The sequence below is a fragment of the Vulpes vulpes genome, chromosome 4 (assembly GCF_048418805.1).
Source record: "Vulpes vulpes isolate BD-2025 chromosome 4, VulVul3, whole genome shotgun sequence".
In the NCBI taxonomy this organism is placed as follows: domain Eukaryota; kingdom Metazoa; phylum Chordata; class Mammalia; order Carnivora; family Canidae; genus Vulpes; species Vulpes vulpes.
Window position 1 is genome coordinate 40,710,020 of NC_132783.1, and position 20,580 is coordinate 40,730,599.

Genomic DNA, 20,580 nt, shown 5'->3' on the forward strand with positions numbered 1-20,580 from the left:
GTAGACTGTTAGAATAGAAAAAGATAGAAATTGTAGAAGCATTTTTAAAGTTCATTGTACAGAGGAATAGAAACTATCTCCTAATAAGTTGACTATGAGTAGTTAATATTTAAGTAAAAATAAAACATTTTAAATACTCTATACAGCCTAATGCATGATTATAATATCCAGCTGAATTATCAATAAAGAAAAAGGCTTGGAGATTTTCAAAGCATAAGAAACAATTTTGAAGAAAACAAAATATTCACAAAATTGAGTGTTTATGTTGAGTAAGTACCTTTAATCACAATTCAGAATTCCCAGAAAAAGAAACCTATTGAATGTAAAAGATGGCACAGTACCCTGTGTATTGGTTTTATATACCTTCAAACTGAATGGATATATGTATGTAATTTTTCCCATAAGCTAACTACTTGGCATAAGATAAATTCAAAATCTTTTACTCCTTAAATCAAGATGTTATCAATATCTCTTCAACAAAGACATACATAATCCTAATTTCATGTTGAAGGCTACAGTGTTTCAGAATCAAACAAAATGAGTATAATCCAATATTATTTTTTAAATAATAGATTAAAATATCATTGCTATGCAAGATATTACTCATTCACCTGTCACACAGAACCATTGCTGATAAATATCTCGAATGAACTTAATATGCATTTTTCCTTTTTTTCTCTCCCCTTAGGACAGGAAGGCTAGGGTATGATAGAGTAGGATACTTCCCTTCTCCTACTTGGAAGGCTATACGGGGCTGGATTTTGCTATACCTTTCCCCTAAGACAGTTAGTTAGATTCTGATAATACCTTGTCTGATTAGGCTCTGGCTAACTAGTTTCCCCTATTGGCACCTAATTAAGAACAGTCTTTAATGTGTTTCAAATAGTTCCTTTCCCCCTCTCCTTGCCAGAGCATGAGGGAGTGTTTCTCCGATAGTTACTGTGGCAACATGGTCAAGTTCCTGGAGATAACTCTGATAATATTGTGGGCCCCCTTATGATTGGGTCTTCCTGAAGTCTTTAGGTCTCAGACATGTCCACTCTGAGCCTCCAGCAATTCATATACTACAGCTGAGGTTTTCCTACCCGCATACTAGTTCTGATGGAGTTTTTGCTTGTGAACCTCTGTTCAGATATTTGCCTGTCTGCTCAACTTTGGTTCAGTGGTTTTCCCTGCATCCTTCCCTCTCCTCCAGATCTGAGAAACATTGCTGATTTTTCAGTCTGTGCAACTTTTTACTAGTTAGGATGAAGTAGTAACTTCCAAGCTCTCTGCATGCAGAACCCAGAAACCAGAAGTGTCATGATATTTACTTTTACACACACAAAAAGAAAGAGAAGGAAGGAAGGAAGGAAGGAAGGAAGGAAGGAAGGAAGGAAGGAGAAAAGAAATAAGAAAGAAAGAAGAAGAAAGAAAGAAAGAAAGAAAGAAAGAAAGAAAGAAAGAAAGAAAGAAACCATACTTATTTTTCAACATTTCGAATGTTTAAAATTACACTGAATGAAATATTAGTTTTACTATTTTTTTCATTTCCTTATGTACACATGACTGAAAGAGATTTTTAAGTTTTTTGCAGAAATTTTTAAAGGTTACAGAAAATCTGTCATTTTTCTCATTGATTATTAAGATCATTTTGCACAGTTTCAACTTGCATAGTCATTATCATGTTCCCATACTTTGCTAAGTGAGAACTGCTGGCATGTTAGGCATCACAACTTAATTGCCTAAGTTTGGTAATAAATACTTTTTTTTCTCAGACAGTTGCACACTGGTTAGCACATACAGACCATTCTATTCACCAAAGATAATTATTATATTACTTAAGAATAAATCTTGCTATTTGCAATGACCTGGATGGAGCCTCAGTATAATGTTAAGCAAAATAAATCAGAAAAGACAAATACCATAGGATTTCCCTTGTATGTGGAATTTAAGAAACAAAACAAATAAGCAAAGGGGAAAAATTAGAGCACAAGAGGGTACCAAACCAAGAAACAGGCTTTAGCTATAGAGAACAAATTGATGGTTACCAGAAGGGAGGTGGGTTGGGGATATGTTAAATGGGTGATGGGGATTAGGGAGGACATTTACTGTGATGAGCACCAAGTTATGTATGTGAATGTTGAATCATACATTGTACACCTGAAACTAGTATTACACTGCAAAAAAAATAATATTACACTGCAAGGTAACTAACTGGAATTTAAATAAAAACTTAAAAAACATACCTTTGTCAGTGATACAAATTATAAAGCTATGCAAATAGAATTAAAAAGGATTATACAAAGAAAATACCAGAAACTAATAAAAAGCATAGTTAGTCCAATAAGAAATTTGGAATTTATCTAATATTTTGGAAAAGCACAAGTTAGAGTCTCACTTTACACAATGTGCTAATATAAATATCAGATAGACTAAATAGTTAAAATATAACAATCAAACCATGAAGAAAAAAACAGAAAATCTTATCATTAAATAATCTTAGCTAGGAAAAAAATTCTAAGCATCAGAACAGCAGAAGAATACAGAGTAAGATATTAGTTGCATTGACTGTAAGAAACTATATAACCAAAACATATAGTTTAACCACAAAATCAAAAATATTAAAGCATAATTAAATAGCAAGCAAACTGTTTTAATTATTTTCAGTATAAATTATAGACACAGGGTTTATAATTTTAATTTATAATAAGCTCCTATAAATCAAGAAAATATTAATGCAAATATACAAAATGTGACAATTTTTAAAAGAATAAAACTATTACAAAATAAATGAAAAAATATTTATCTTCACAATATTCATTTCAAAATATTTTATACCTTGCTAATGAAAGTTAGAGAAGCAGCCATTCTAAATTTTTGCTGATGGAAATAGAAATCAAAAAACATTTTGTGAAATCAATTTGGTAATGTATATACTAAAATTGCTCATTCCATTAGACACAGCAATTCTAACTCCAAGTATCTATCCATAAAAAATAAGGTTGCAAAGAATGACTTTATTGTTTTCAATTTTTTCACATTATAATAGGTCAGAAATAGATATTCTTAGGCACATTTTAGAGTAGTGTGTAGTGATTAAGAATAACATTTCAAGAATATTTATATTCAAAGAGCATACAGTAAAATATTAATTACAGAGAATGTATATTACTATAAACAGGTACAGGATATAATGATACATGCATAAATATGCATATGCATAAATAAAATAGTAAAAGGGAAATGAATGGGGAATATAAATAATAGTGAAAGGGAATAGAAGGGAAGGGAGAAGAAATGGGTAGGAAATATCAGAAAGGGAGACAGAACATGAAGACTCCTAACTCTGGGAAACGAACTAGGGGTGGTGGAAGGGGAGGAAGGCGGGGGGTGGGGATGAATGGGTGACAGGCACGGAGGGGGGCACTTGACGGGATGAGCACTGGGTGTTATTCTGTATGTTGGCAAATTGAACACCAATAAAAAATAAATTTATTATTAAATAAATAAATAAATAAATAAAAGCCATCCTTCCCCCCCACCCCTGCAAAAAAATAAATAAATAAATAAAGGAAATGAAAAATGAACCAGGATATATAGCAATATTGTCCCTTAGTGACAGAATTATAGGGAATTTGTATTTTCTTTTTTTTTTAAGATTTTATTTATTTATTTATTTATTTATTTATTTATTTATTTATTTAGAGATAGAGAATGGGCATGGGAAGGGGCAGAGGGAGAGGGAGAAGCAGAGCCCCTGCCGATCAGGGAGCCTGAATTCAGTCTCCATCCCAGGAGCCTGGATCACAACCTGAGCTAAAGGCAGAAGTTTAATCAACTGATCCACTCAGGAGCCCCTGTATCTTCTTAATATACCCTAGTATCCTCAGTTTCATAATCTGGGAGGGGGGAGTAACTTTCTATAAAGTAGGAGAAGATTATTTTCCCACAATTTCATTTTGTAGAAAGACCTGAACATTCACATGCTTTCTCATTATTCTATTACTTTGCTGATTTACATCGGCTTTGCCTTTGCTGTGACCTGTTCCGTAAAACTCATTTTGAGGTACTGTTCCTACAAATCTATGGAGTTATGGAATAAAGGAGATTTAATGACCCTTTGCACAGTATTTTCCATTCATTTGCTATTTGGATATGGTTCCACTATTTGATTTGTTAATTTTTAGGGAATCACTCTGATAGGTTGTTTAAAAAATTCTACAAGCACCACATATATAAAGTTTCAAAATAAATGGAGAGAAGTGTTAACATTTTCTGATGTGATGAACTCTCCTCTATAATTACATCAAGTTCACTAATCATGTTCAGCTCTTCTTCATCTTTACTAGGTTTTGTTATTGTTGTTTTGTTTTCTGCTCTACCAGTTACTGAGAGAAGTATGCAATAGTCCAACTATGCCTGGGAATGTATTTTTCATTTTAGTTCTGTCTAATTTTCTTTGCATATTTTAAAGCAATGTTAATACAAATCTAGGATTTCTTTCTCATTCCTGTTGAATGTATCCTTGTATCATTATGAAATGTCTATCTTTACATTTTTATCACTTCATGCCTTAAAGTCTAATGTTTGTGATACTTTTTTGGGGGCGGGAGACTGTGTTTACATAATAACCTCTTTCACAGAAATATTTTAATACCAAAAATATCTAATATGATTAGAAATCACAAACTTGATTTCAATGATGTATGAAAATATGAATTCCAACTATATAACTTTATTTATAATTAACATACAGTATAATTGATTTTAATTGATGTACAAATGCAAGATTTTTAATGCGTGAATAGATTCATTTAACAGCCACCACAATCAGAATACATTTTTTTCCCTTTTGCTATATCTTTGTATTCATACCTTCTCTTTGCCCTAAGACCTGGTAATCACTTATTTGCCTTCTACCACTGTAGTTTAGTCTTTTGGGGAAAAAAATATTTAATTAATATAATCATACAACATGTAAACTCTGAATCCAGATACTTTCACTAACTATAACATCTCTGAGGTTTATCTAAGTTGCCAAGTATTTCAAAAGTTTTCTCCTTTTTATTACTGAGGATATTGAATTGTATGGATGTACCAAAGTTTGTTCATCCACTGTTGGTAAAACGTTTGGGTTGTTTCTAGTTTTGAGTGATTATGAAGAGAGTTGCTATAAACACCCATGCAAAGATTTGTGTGTGAACAGAAGTTTTCATTTCTCTAGGGTAAATAACAAAAGTGGGATTGCTGGGCCATATAATAAATGTATATTTAACTTTGTAAGAAATTGTGATAACACTTCATACCTGTCAGAGTCGCTATTATAAAAAAGACAATAGATAACAAGTGTTGGCAAAGATGTGGAGAAAAGGCAACCCTTGTGTACTTCTGGTGGGAATGTAAATTGGTGCAGCCACTATAGAAAACAGTATGGAGGTTTCTCAAAAAAGTAAACGTAGAACTAGCATACGATTCAGCAATTCCATTTCTGGGTATTTATCCAAAGAAAACAAAAAAAGGTTCATTTGAAATAAATAAATAAATAAATAAATAAATAAATAAATAAATATCTGAAATATATATATATGTGTATATATATATATATTTATATAATCACTATATTCATTACAGTGTTATTTACAATAGCCAAGATAAGAAAGTAACCTAAGTGTCCATCAATAGATGAATAAAGAAGATATGCTACATGTATGCAATGGAATATTGTTTAGGTATTAAAAAGAATGAAATCATACCATTTGCAACAACATGGATGAACCTAGAGGGTATTATGATAAGTGAAACAGTCAAATAGAGAAAGGCAAATATCCTATGATTTCACTTGTATGTGGAATCTAAAAGATAAAACAAACAAAACAGAAACAAACTCACAAGTACAGAGAATGAACTGGTGTTTGCCAAAAGAGAGGTGGGTAGGTGGATGAGCAAAATAGGTGAAGGGAATTAAGAGTTACAAACTTCCAGTTATAAAATATGTAACTTACAGGGACATGAAGCACAGTATAGGGAATATAGTCAATAATATTTTAATAATTTTGTATGATGACAGATGGATAACTACACTTATCATGGTGAACATTTCATAATGTAAATAAATGTCAAATCAGTGTCATGTACATCTGAAACTAATGATATTGTATGTCAACTATACTTTAATAAAGAGAAAAAAGAAAAAAATGTGAAACTGTTTTCCTCAGTGGCTATACCCTTTTGCATTCATACCAACAGTATATGAGAGTCCAGCTTATCCAGATCCTCATCAGCAATTGATATTGTCAGTATTTTTGTTTTTATTTAAGCAATACTAATGTGTGTGTAATTGTATCTTAATGTGCTTTTTTTAATATTTATTTCTTTGAGATAGAGTGAGTGAGTGAGAGAGAAAGTTAGAATCTGAAGCAGACTCCACACTTAGCACGGAGCCCCATGTGGGGCTTGATCCCACAACCACGAGATAATGACCCACAGGACCCAAGAGTCATATGCTTAACCAACCAACTGAGCCACCCAGGCTCCCATCAATGTGGTTTTAATTCATGTTTCATTAATGAATAATAATGTTGGACATTTTTGTGTGCTTGTTTGTCATTAATATTTCTTCATACATGAAGTATCTGTTCAAGCCATTTGCCCATTTTTAAATTAGATTGTTTTCTTACTGTTGAGATATTTTTATAACCTTATTGAATTATAATTTACATTCCATAAAATACAGTCATTTTAAGTACATAATTCAATAATTATTCATAAGTTTTTAGTTAGGTAACCATTAACACAATCTAATTTAAGAACATTTTTATTTCCCCGAAAAGAAACTTCACTCTAATTGTAGTCATTCCCATTCCTAGTCCTAGGAATGTTCATTTCAAGTTGATTTCCTTTAACACCTTTGTAAAATGGAGTTTGTTAAATGGCTTATCTATTTAATTTTATAAATGGCCTCTTTATTAAACTCTCTTCAGTTTTCCCACTCCAGTGTGCAATCTCTTTTCCCTGGAGCTCTGACTGACACAATGTAGTAAATTTGAGCATAAAGTAAGATATTTAGTGACACTGTAGTAAAGATTGTGCAGCACTGCAGTTAATTCTGTCGAAAGTGAAGAAACAGTGAAATAATTTAGAAAGATAACTTTAAAGACATTGTGAATAAAGCGAAGAAAGAGTAGCATCAGGAAAATTCATTATGATAATGTTCCAATAGTCCAAGAATTGAGATTTGGAAGGGACAATAGAACAGATTTGGTGATGTCAGAAGTTGAACTGATAAGGCTTATGATTGTGCAAAGAAAATGAGAAAAATAAAGGGGTTCAGAGTAACTCATATGCACATATAAATGATATTTACAATGATTCATACTCAAAAAAGTATTCATTTCCCAAAAGTGAAAAGCCTATTAATGAAGCATGAACATATTTTCAAATGTGAGTAGTAATATTCATGCTTTTTTCTGAAGTCATTGACACTCTAAAAGAGTAGATATAACATTGTTTCTCTGTATTCTCATAATACTCTTAATGTTGCCCATTAGTTAAGAAAAATGTCTGCCAAAACTATTGACTTATAGTACCAATTATAATATGTAACTTTACTTAACCACATGCATATAAAAGCCATATAAAAAGGGAAGCCAAATAATTTTAAGGCAACACTGATAGAGAGGAAGTGAATTTTGGCTCAATACCATTTAATATATGAGTCATACATGTCGTACTCTGAAAATTATACAAAGTAATAAGTTATTTCACTCAATTGTCCCAACAATCTTCTTCCTGTTATAATTCTCTGATAAGGGACTGGAATTATAATTAATTTTCAGACAAACTCTCTTTGATTAAAATTAGAATCTCAAAGTTGCGTGGGAGACTACTTTTACATATTTCAACAATTTGCCTTACATTTATAATCCTTTAATTCATTCAGTAAATGGTGATTCATTCTATTTCTGATTCCTGAGTGCCCTAACAAAGGAGAGAAAGAAGAAAAAAGACTTATTACCACTGGAGACAATCTATTGTCCCCTAGAGACTTGTGATTCATCTTTGTCCAGGAAGTGTAGTTTGAGTTTTACCTCCTATCGTGATCTCAAACTGCTCTATCTACTCTATAGCTCTTCATACATTTGACTAAAGCTAGCAAGTGTCCTGAGTCTTCTCTGCTAAAGAAATTTCAGTACCTTTGTTCATTGATTATAATTTTACATGTCTATTGCTCCCGCCTGGGAATTTCTTTAGCTCTTATTCTAACTCCTCCACTTTGGGGCAGCCTTTTGAATTCTCTTTTTATCTAAAAACTCTTTTCCTTATAAAACAAAATAAAACTGGATGCATATCTGTTTGTATTGCCCCAAAAAGAGGCTTTGTGTATGCATTTTAGGAAGCATGTTATAGTATAAATAGAATATCATGTATAGTTATACACAATTAGGTATATAGTGTTTTGTATTATCTCTATGAAACACTGAATACTAAAAATATTTATAGGTCAATTTCAACTTCAAATACATTTAAATTAGGGGATTGCTTCCAGGAAAATAATCTGCCAAGAGTTCAAAAGTATTTTCAAGGGGAATTAGTTTCTTAATATCTGATTGATAACATAAAGGTGACTGTGAAAACAGCACTTTCGAAGTGATGTATAGAAGTGGTTATGTAAAAAAAAAAAAAAAAGTGGTTATGTATGTTCCCATTAACTTTTAAAATTTATTTATTTATTCATGATAGAGAGAGAGAAAGAGAGAGAGGCAGAGACACAGGCAAAGGGAGAAGCAGGCTCCATGCAGGGAGCCTGATGTGGGACTCAATTCCGGGACACCAGGATCACACCCAGGGCCAAAGGCAGGTGCTAAACCGCTGAGCCACCCAGGGATCCCTTCCATTAATCTTCTAAGACAATATAGAGATGACACAAGATGTTAGTTAGTTGGACTCTGAAAAAATGATTAAGAGTTTTATAGTATCTCATGGATGAAATAATCTATTATATTCTGATTTTTGAATTATATCATCAGAGATAGTATAAATAACATAAAATAATCTTTTATTTTATAAATAAGTTTTATATTGTCAGTACAGAAAGCCACTTCTAGGGATCCCTAGGTGGCTCAGCGGTTGAGTGTCTGCCTTCCCCCAGGGTGTGATCCTGGAGTCCCAGGATGGAGTCCCACACTGGGTTCCCTGAAGGGAGCCTGCTTCTCCCCCTGCCTATGTCTCTGCCTTTCCCTCTCTGTGTCTCTCATGAATAAATAAATAAAATCTTTAAAAAAAAAAGAAAAAGAAAACCACTTCTAAATTCATATTTGAAATTTTGACAAGAAATTGTTTTATGTCATACTTAATGAGGTGGCTTTTTGTTATAACTCATTTTATAATTACTATAAATAGAATTTAAAGATTAAATGATTTACATATAAAGCTCTTAGAAGAGTGTCTGGTAGAGGTGTTGGCAATTATTGCTTTTATTGTCAAAAAAGAAAATCTAAATATATATTGAATATATAATATCAGTGAAGTCATGAGTAATAAATACTCCATCTCCAGCTTCATTTGACACCTCTGCTTTCCCCTCCTCTGTGCTATAGTGAAGCTGGCTTTTTTATTTCCTCAGATACCTCATGGTTTCTCCAACCTCAGGACTTGTTATTCTGCTTTCTCTTCCAATCTCACCTTCATTCTAATTAACTCCTATTTACCATTCTAAATTGATGTTGCTTCCTCAGGAAAGCCATGACTACTAATATATCTCTACCATCATTTCAACCTAGGTCAAATTACCTGTTGTATGCTTTCTAATTACTAGTACATTCTTTATAGCATCCTGGTGTACACAATGGAGACAGTTTTATTTTGCAGACTTCCCAAAGGATTACACTAGACTGACTAGTCTATTGACAGTACAGGGAACTGAGCTAAACTTCTCAAAGCATTGTAAATGACAGGGTCACCCATGGTACATGTAGAGTTTTTTTTTTTTAATTGCATAATATAAAGTGAGTATAACAAAGAAGAAAAGTCAGGTTTAGAATCATAGGATGAAGACTAGTGGTATATTCTCTCCTCCCCTAAACTCCTAAAATTTTGAAATCTGAAATTCTTTATATAATTGGATTTGTTGTGGAAATCATATGACAGTACAATTTCACTCCAGGTTCACAATGGGTGAGATAAATGTTTTTGACATGGTTTCAAGAACAGAAACAGGGTACCAAGTAGGTCAGATTGGATATCACTTAGAAATCATGGGGGAGGATGCTGAACGTGTGCAGGCCATTAGAATAAAGCTCCAAGGAAAGTTTAACTAAATATCCTTGAGTCAATGTTTCCCAAGCAACATTTAGGTAATTTCTGAAGTATTTTGTGACTATTTGAATAATGTATTTCTTCTATGTAAGACTCTGAACTCCACAAGATTAGGAACTATATCTATTTCACTTACCAATATGGCCAGAAAATGTAATACAATCTTGGAAAAAAGCATTCAAGAAATAATTGAAAACAAATAGTTGATACTAGATTAATAAATGAATAGACAAACCTAATTGTCAAATTTAAATTGAATGTGTATACATTGAAAGTCAAGTACGTTTTCTATTCAGAAACTTTATTTTTTAAATACAGTCTCCCTCAAATGCCTGTTTATAAATTTTACTCATACAAAACAAAAACTTGAGTAAACAAGTGATTTGTTCCTTGCTTGATAATATTTTGAAGTTCCTATTATATGTGTACATATATTTGAATATATGTATATATGTTTGTTTTAATAAATACTTGTTCCCTTCAAAATTCACTAAGACAATATTTATAATAAATTAATTGACTCACTCTTGCTTCTTTAAAACACCTATGAAAAAGCACAAAATAAAATTTGTCTACAAAATGCAATTTCATAAAAGATTATATTTCTCTCTAGCCATTTTTCAAAGCAGAAAATGCCTTAGCACCAAAGGCCTGAAGTTGAAATTTTATGGGTCATGAACAGCTGTTATAACTAATTATTTTACACAGACAATAGCCAGACAGCATATTATATTTGGGCTTTAGAGACTAAAACATTGTCTACCGTGGCCAGAAGCAAATTGGAAAACAGCAAAATCCATGTCTTTTCAGGCAAATATTTTTTGCATTGTTAATATAATCAAGTACTCATCTGCAGAGTGTACTCTGTATTCATACTAAAGCTTTAAAATGCAAAGAGGCTCATAAAGATCCAGAAACAGAGCTTAATAAAAATGTTCACAAAAGGAAGAATTATACCAGATATCAAGAACAATTGCAAAATGGAAAAGGCTTACTTATTGAAAAAATTATGTCAAAATATTCTATTTTAGACATCAAAGGACCAGAAAAGACCCTTAAATTATATCAGAAAAATATAAGTGGTAAAGGAATGTGAATCTTATAGTAGAACGAAAAGGGAAATTGATAAAAAGATGGCATTAAAAATATGAGCTTTCAATGGATGCTTCTGAGAATTTCAGACTAATGGATAATGAAAAAGTGATTTTAAACTTGTTTAGGTGATTATGCTAATTGGAAGAGTGAAGAATCCAGTCGTAGCTATTACATACAAAATGACCATACCAAGAAAAATAATGCATTTACGAATCTGTTTAGTGAGAAAAGAATGGTAGTGAGAAGCCCAGCCTGGGAACAGCTAACCTTTGATCACATCAAAGGTATGCATTTCTTTAAAGGAGAAATAAAGTACTGACAATCATTTGAATGATACTGTATCTCAGATTGGATCATTTCTTCTCAGGCCCCAAGGATATTCATATGGATGAGCCTTAAAGATCCAGGGTTTTTTTCATGCCTACTTTTGAGCAAATTATTATGGAGACAGTCACAGAATAAGAAATGTTGATGCCACAATGAATCCCTAATTACCAATTTCAAATTGGTCTTGTCAGCAGTGCCTGGAACTCTACCTACTTCTTAGGCCAACTGGCTCTCCCTTTATACAGTGTTTGAGCATTTCTTATTTTCCTCAAACCCTTAACAGAATTCAACCTTCCAGTAACACCCTACACCAGGCAGCAGTCTTCTCATCCAAACCAAAACAATAGCCAGGTTACTTCTTCCCCTGCTTCCATTCTTTTCCCTCCTTCAGTTCCCTCCTTTTCTGTACTAAAATCTGATTATTCTTCTCTGACTAATCATCTTGATTACTTGCCATAGGACAAAAAACCAATCTGCTCTGCAACTCCATCTTAAACCACTTCCCCTTTCACTTTCCATGTTCCTATTACAGTAGTGTTTACTCAAGTGCCCAATGCTTCCTCCATCCTTACCCATTGCTTTGGTTTCCTGGGGCTGTTTTAACAAAGTACCACAACCTGAGTGACTTAAAAACAACAGAACCTCACTGTCTTAACAGTCTGGAAGCTAGAAGTCTGAAATCAGGGTTTGGCAGGGGCCACGCTCCCTCAGAAACATGTAAGGAAATCCATCCTTGCCTCCTCCTAGCTTTTTGTGGTTTGCAGGTAGTCTTTGGCATTGCTTGGCTTTTAGGTGCATCATTCAATTCTCTATCTTCATATAGCCTTCTCCATATGTTTCTCTCTGTTCCCAAATTTCTCCTTTAAATCAGTCATATTGGATTAGGGCCCACCCTAATAACCTCATTTTGACTCAGTTGCCTTTATAAAAAGTTGATTTCCAACTAAGACACATTCTGTGTCTCTTTAAAAAAAGATACAACATATCTTTTTTAGAGAGACACAACTCAACCAATAAAAACCCATTAACACAGGATTTTTTCACATATCCTTTGTTCTTCCAGAAATCTTCCTGGTAATTCCTATTCTTCTGCCACCTTGCATAGTCACCTTTCCAAATTTCAACCCAGAATTTTCTTAGGGAAGACTGAGTCACATTCCAAATATGTTTTTCTCAATAAATGCATTCACATGTCTATATATTGCTTGCCTTTGTAACACTTGTCATATTTGTAATTTTATGTTTATTTTACATTATTTGGTTAGTCTAGAGAATGAGCTCTGTGAAGGTCATTTCTCCTCAGTGTTGTATCACTATAGTGTCTGGAATATCACAGTAGGCATTCAACAAATGTTTGGTTGAATGAATAATGGATCAGACCAGAAATGACAAAAATGTCAAATTGAAGTTCCTAAATTTCTATTTTTACTAAAGTGTTAGTTAATGAGAACATAAACTGTTTGTTTTCATATAATTCATATGAAACAATACCTGTCAGGAAGTAATTTCTGTAATATAGAGTAATTTACAAAAAAAATCAATAAGCAACTTGCACCTTATTTTGAATTATATGTGCTAGAGTAACTGTGTAGGACTCTTAACTCTGCTCATGTCACTCAAATTCTCTTTTTTAGTCTCAAAAAATAAACTGTTTAAACATCAATATTGCCTTCATACACTTCTGAGGCAAGCAGAAAAGCAAAAAATTATGTTAGAGTTGAAGAATATTCAGTTCAGTACAACAAAAATTTATTGATAAGTGTTGTGCTTGGCTCTAGAAATGCCCATTAAGCAACAAGTCAATATAATGAGAGAAATGCTGTGGTGAATCATAATCAGCAGCAGTGTAAACAGAAGTGCCCAACTACAATTATTGCCTTTCTATGCTTGACTTTTGTCTTTAATATTGAACATGAACACTTTTGGATCTGAAGCATAATGTGGTTCTTTGGATGGCATCTACCACATATATTTTTCTTTCTCTTTCACAATTCCTTACATGAACAGTCATATTCAAAGCCATAGTCTGTAAATATATGGACTTTTAAGACTGGCAGGACTGGTTTAGAATTCTGCTTTTACCATCTGAGGTCATTTTGAACAATTTACTTAATGTCTTTAAGCTTCAGTTTTCTATCAAATAGAGATAATAACAAAAAAGAAACAAATAGCGATAATATTATTCGGTTGATTAGATTGTTCTGGATATTAAATATATATAATGTATATAATAAATTGCCTGCTCATTGTTAGCAATCAGTACATGCTGCTAGTTTTCACCAACATAAGCACAAGAGGTACATTTTAAACAATTTTCAGTTTCAAATATATGCATTTTATTTTCATTGTGGTTCACTTTATTTTCTGAAACTGTGGTACTGTTTTTATGATTTTTTTCATACCTAACATTCACTTTTATCTATTAGCTGTCATACATAATAATGAGGATGTTTCCTTTAAGTAAATCTCAACTAAAGTTAATATTATTAGTGGTATATAGATAAGTTCCAATATATCTATTAAAGGTCCAATTCTGTCTAATATTCATAAAGCAAAGAGCAATAAGCAAATTAATAAATTATCCTTATCTTGAGATATTTATTCTTAAGATTAAAATGTTTTGTGTTTGAGTAACACTCATTCTTTGATTAAATTGTTGCCTTTGAAAATTTTGCATAAATCAAAATACATTTGAGAAACACAAAATGGTCAACAGTAAAATATTTAAATAATGTTTTATTGATAGAAATGCAGAAATACAATTGATTTTATGTATAATTTGTAATTAATTTTCTGCTCTATTAGCCAGAGTTTGGTAATTAACTATGTTATTCAATTTAAAACTGTAAATTGATTCACTATTTTACCAAGTGAATAAACTTGAGTTTTGTTAGCATATTCAGAGTTTCCAATTTCCCAAAAAGTTGCACTCAAAAAATCATATATGTGTTTTTCAGAGTCTCAAATATATTTTCCTATAACTATTATGTTATGTGTAGTTACATAGACACTATGAATATTTTCATGATAAACCATGACTTCAATTTAGAGGTAACAGCAAGACATAGCCTCAGTCAAGCTTGACTTATTTATTATTATTTGAGTCCTGAACTTGTCTCTTGAAGGTTTTAAGTGAAGTTGATGATATACTTTACAGGGGCCTCCTCATCTTTGTCAATCATAGCCATATTAGTTCTCTAGAATTTTCTTCTGAACAGTTAAACATATAGAAGAAAAATGGTGGTTTTGAGGTGTAGAACTCATTTTTAAACATTGACTACACACTTGTCCAATTCAATTCAGCAGACATTTATGAATTCTAATAATGTGCCAGGTACAGCACCAAATAATCGATACCTTTCACTTAAATTATTTCTATTGATCTCTACTTTACCCCTACAAAGCGGATGTTCTTATTTCTATTTTTAAAATAATGAAGTTGAGGTTTAAAAATATTAAATAAGTGACAAAAGAGGATTTGAACCTCAGTCTGCCTGATTCCTAAGACTCTGCCATGATTATCATTCTATGCTGCCTCTATGAGCAAAATCCTCATTAACTTGCTTACCAGAGAGATAACTCCCTTGAAACTCCATCTTTCACTTTGCTAGCAAGAGAGGCAACAAAATGATTTTGTTTGTTTTTATATAGGTATATGGCCATTATTGATCCCTTGAAGCCCAGACTGTCTGCCACAGCAACCAAGATTGTCATCGGAAGTATTTGGATTCTAGCATTCCTACTTGCCTTCCCTCAGTGTCTTTACTCCAAAATTAAAGTCATGCCAGGCCGTACCCTTTGCTATGTGCAATGGCCAGAAGGTCCCAAACAACATTTCACGTAAGTTAATTCTCTATTATGGCTGTTAATTCAATTTAATGAACAGTTGAGGGACTACAGATTGGGAGCAACAATTAAGCAAATAAGATAAACATTTCTGTGAAGGGTTCACACATTACTTGGGGAAAGAGACACATTAAAATAGCATAATACATGGAGCACCTGGCTGGCTCAGTCAGTAGAACAACTGTTTGAATTTTTTAAAATATTTATATTTGTTTAGGACAGAGAGAGAGAGGGAGAGAGCAGGGGGAGTGGCAGAGGGAGATGGAGAGGGAGACAGAGAGAGAGAGAGAGAAAGAGAGAAAGAGAGAGAGAATCCCAAGCAGACATCACGCTGACCGCAGAACCCAACATGGGGCTCGATCCCAGGACCCTGAGATCATGACTTGAGCCAAAGTCAAGAGTCAGCAGCTTTTTTTTTTAATTTTTTTTATTGGAGTTCAATTTGCCAACATATAGCATAAGACCCAGTGCTCATCCCGCCAAGTGCCCCCCTCAGTGCCATCACTCAGTCTCCCCAAGAGTCAGCAGCTTAACTGACTGAGCCACCTGAGCGCCCGTTTGCATTTTTTACTGCAATTATTTAAATCTTAATCCAATAAAATCTTATGTAGTGTCCTACTTTTCCCTTTCACAATAACAAATGATACAAATATAACGGTTACCTTTTAAAGCAGCTGTTTTAACAAACTGGTCTATACTCAATGTCCAGATTTTTTTAATTTTAAGTTTTTATTTTAATTCCAGTTGGTTAACATGCAGTGTAATACTAGTTTCAGGTGTACAATATGTGATTCAACACTTCCATATACCACCTGGTGCTCATCATAAGTGCCCTCCTTAATCCCCATCACCTATTTCACCCCTCCCCCCCACCCACCTCCCCTCTGGGAAGTATCAGTTTGTTCCCTGTAGCTAACAGTCTGTTTCTTAATTTGTTTCTCTCTTTTTTCTTTCGCCCATTTGTTTTGTTTCTTAAATTCCACATACAAGTGGAATCACATGGTATTTTTCTTTCTCTGATTGCCCAGAGTCCAGATTTTTAAAGAAAAATATTAGGGAGTATTTATCGAAGGAAAAGCAGGCAGCGGTCATTACACTGAGTGCTGTTATTCTATCTGATATTAATAAACCTTATCTGTATAAGAAAACAAAAGTAATCATGGTAACAAAATGAAATTACTTGTTGACAGAATTGCTTCCCATTACTGTAATTCAATACCTAATAAGCTATCAGGAAATGGGAAGGCAAGGAGGTAAAAGATTCCCTTTACAAAGAAACAGATATTGAGAAGCCTAGTGTACCAAATTCTTTAATTACTTTAAAGCCTTCCTAAGACAGTAGAAGCTACACAAAACTTTATACAAATTCTAATTGCATGGTTGTATTATCAGTTGCCTTCCTATTCCTCCCCAACTGCATCCTTATAATTTTGACTGAAAGCTATGAAGTCCTAGAATTTAGTTTGTTAATCCTGACACTGGTGTGACTAAACATCTGAATGTTATTTACCAAATCAACAATGCAACTGAATGTGTCATGACATTGAAAAGAATGTGTGTAATGTCCTTACCTGATTTTTAAAATTACAGTCATATAGCTTAGAGATCCAAAGTGCCTTAGAATACCTATTACATTTTTTATCTGGATAAAAAACACAATTTATTTCAAATATGGCTGGTGTTACAGGGATAAATAGAATAATTTTATGTGTGAAAAAATATCTGTAATTTGATTCATTTTTTCTGTTTGATGTCTTTCTCTCTGATAATAAATTTAATTAGGTTAATTCAATAATTTCCAAGCAGAGAAATGGCATTCATCCTGAACCTCCAGGCAAGGAGAGTATGGGTAGTTTAAATTAGCAATGCATTGCAGCTATAGTTTTTGTATATGAATCAAAGATTGACAAAAATCAACTGGTAGCCATGACTGTAGTAGACAATAACACCATATCTTGATGGATTTGTGAAATGACGACTTAGAGAAAATGTGGAAATAATCTTTGGAATTGTCAATTAATATTTAAAAGGAGATGAATTCAAAGTTCACATATTGCATCTCAATATGCTCTTTGGCATGTGTTGTTTTTTTTATTATTTCTTGCAGTTACCATATTATTGTCATTATACTGGTATACTGCTTCCCATTGCTCATCATGGGCGTCACATACACCATTGTTGGAATTACTCTTTGGGGAGGAGAGATCCCAGGAGATACCTGTGACAAGTATCATGAGCAGCTAAAGGCTAAAAGAAAGGTACTGTTCATATAATTTTATAACATTTGTGCAAGTGGCCCATCAGAGAGGGCGAAAACTTAACTATGGCGTTTTAATATGATTTAATGCTTTACTCCTATTTTTGTATTGTTTTCTTTCTTTCTATCTATCAATATTTTAGTTTCTTTCTGTCTTCTTAAGCATTGTCTATGTACAATATCAGACTGGAATATTCACTTTCTTAAAACCAGACTTTTATTACGTTTTGCTGAATACTGTCAATTAATCCACCTGAAACTTCTGAAATTTCACTTTAAGTCCCAGTGATTATACTTCTGTCTGTAGCTATCTTTGTCCTTTATTGAACAGAATGCCTCTGATGTCCTCTAATCTTCCAACAGCTTTATCCCAGAATCTCTCCTAGCCTGTGTTATAATTTCCTAATATCCATCTACCTATCTCTCTCCTTCCACCCACACCTCGCCTCCTCCCCCATCCCCATCTGGTTTCTTTTTTTTTTTTTTAAGATTTTATTTATTTATCCATGAGAGACACAGAGAGAGAGGCAGAGACATAGGCAAAGGGAGAAGCAGGCTCCATGCAGGGAGCCCAATGTGGAACTCGATCCCGGGACTCCAGGATTACGCCCTGAGCCAAAGGCAGACGCTCAACCGCTGAGCCACCCATGCATTCCCCCCCATCTGGTTTCTACCCAGCCATCATATAAGTCTGATTAAGAGATAAGAGCTGCACTAATACTCTTCTATGACTTATTGGGTGGCAAGGAAAAGCTTATTTTTTAACAATTTGCATTAAACAAAAAGCCTCTAAAATTATTATATTGACATTTTACTAGAACTACTTTTTCTTTTTTTTTTTTTTTTGGAAACACTAATTTTATTTATTTTATTTTTTTAAATTAATTTTTATTGGTGTTCAATTTACCAACATACAGAAAAACACCCAGTGCTCATCCCGTCAAGTGTCCACCTCAGTGCCCGTCACCCATTCCCCTCCAACACCCGCCCTCCTCCCCCCTTCCACCACCCCTAGTTCGTTTCCCCGAGTTAGGAGTCTTTATGTTCTGTCTCCCTTCCTGATATTTCCCAACATTTCTTCTCCCTTCCTTTATATTCCCTTTCACTATTATTTATATTCCCCAAATGAATGAGAACATACACTGTTTTCATTAAGATTTTTTCTATCATCATGTGACTCAGTAAGTGATATTTTTTAAAAAATTTGTGGAGTTAAAAAGAATCCTAGAGTTATCTATTCCATCTTCACTCTCCAGTTCAAATCAGAGAGGTTTTCCCAGAGATAAAAGTCATACTGGCTATGCCAATTATTATTTATTCCATTTCTGATTCATTTATTTATGTAGAACTACTACCTACTACATGGACACTTCCCTTAAAAAACACTCAACAATTTAAAAACCACTTACCTACAAACACTCACTTAACAAAGATCAATCATGTTATAAAATCTAATGTAGCAAATTGATTCCATTTTAGTACTGTTATGTTTTTCCTCTGTTATTGATAAATAATGGAAGATAAGACTTCAGTTCAGTCCACATTTTATCATAGTCTCTAGTATTTGAAAACAAAAAGTAAACATGAACTTTTACACACTAATTTAGTCATTTCAGCTTATAATATGGATAACTGGATTTATTTCTCTTTCAAAGAAACTTACCTTAAGAATGAAGTGCACAGTCGAACTATGCCTTTAGCACCAAAAACAAACACAAAAAAAAATCTCCTAAAACTAGCAGAATGCCAGTAACACATCTTAAAAGAACATTTCTCTTTATACTTTGTAGTGTCAGTCCTCATTTTCCAACATCTTGCTCATATTGCAGGATGCTTTTGGGGGTAATATTTTTTATAGCTATATTTTAGGTGTCATCACATTAAATAACTGATAGGTATTTCAGAATAATGTCTGTTTCTGTACTACCCACTTAGTTTCCCATCTTTTACTTCTTTCTTTTGGGTTAGGAATCTTTTTTTTTTTTATCATTTTTTCCTTGCTATCTCTAAACAATTTAAAATAAGCCAAGTAATTGTTAATTAAGTTCTCTTTTTCTCATATTCATATACTATTTTCTAGCAAGGCATGAAGTGGGTATTCCTGTTTTATTTTTGACAAGGCAAATCTCTGTGTCCTGGGACCCAGGAGACTTTTTGATTTAAGTCCCAGAGGGAAGAAAACCAAGAGGGAATATTTTTGTCTTTGCCCTTATATAACTGATGAGAGTAAGGCAGAAATGTTTACTTTTTGTTTCTTTATAATTTCAAAGTATAAATAACAATTCAAACTGAGAGGGTCACTCTTCTAGAACATTTCAGAAAGGTAAGACACTTAAAAGTTCCAGTCCTTATTTCTGTCATATTGTGTTCTGGGCTAAAATAAGCCAAAACGACATCCAATGCCATTGACTTCTCATAATAAATCACCTTGCCCTTGGATTTCTTTCTCAGGCATGTATTTGAATGATTATCAGTATCTCAGGAGTAACACTCATTTTGTCTAAAAAGTTAAATTTCAAAATAGAGCTAGTTTTTCTCTTAATTTCTTTATTTGTATCTAAAATTAAAATAATGTCTTATATGGTCTGGAATTCAATTATCTAGTAATCATGTTTTTATATATTTTAGTATGACAAATTAAGTCAAAGATGTAAATCCTACCCTGCATGAGCAGATGCCTAATTCCTGATGATAACTTCCCTCTTCTTGAGCCATTTTCTACCTTTTTCAATATGATTTTAAATATCTAGTGGTCAACT

General features: G+C 33.0%; 1 protein-coding gene across 1 annotated transcript in view; it reads left to right on the plus strand.

The window, feature by feature from the left end:
• Nucleotides 1-20,580, plus strand: part of TACR3 (tachykinin receptor 3) — a 77,374-nt gene that overhangs the window by 12,615 nt on the left and 44,179 nt on the right. The window contains exons 2-3 of the mRNA XM_072755543.1: nucleotides 15,370-15,558; nucleotides 17,672-17,822. Of these exons, the coding sequence (XP_072611644.1) occupies nucleotides 15,370-15,558; nucleotides 17,672-17,822 (340 nt within the window). The remainder of the gene's footprint in view (nucleotides 1-15,369; nucleotides 15,559-17,671; nucleotides 17,823-20,580) is intronic.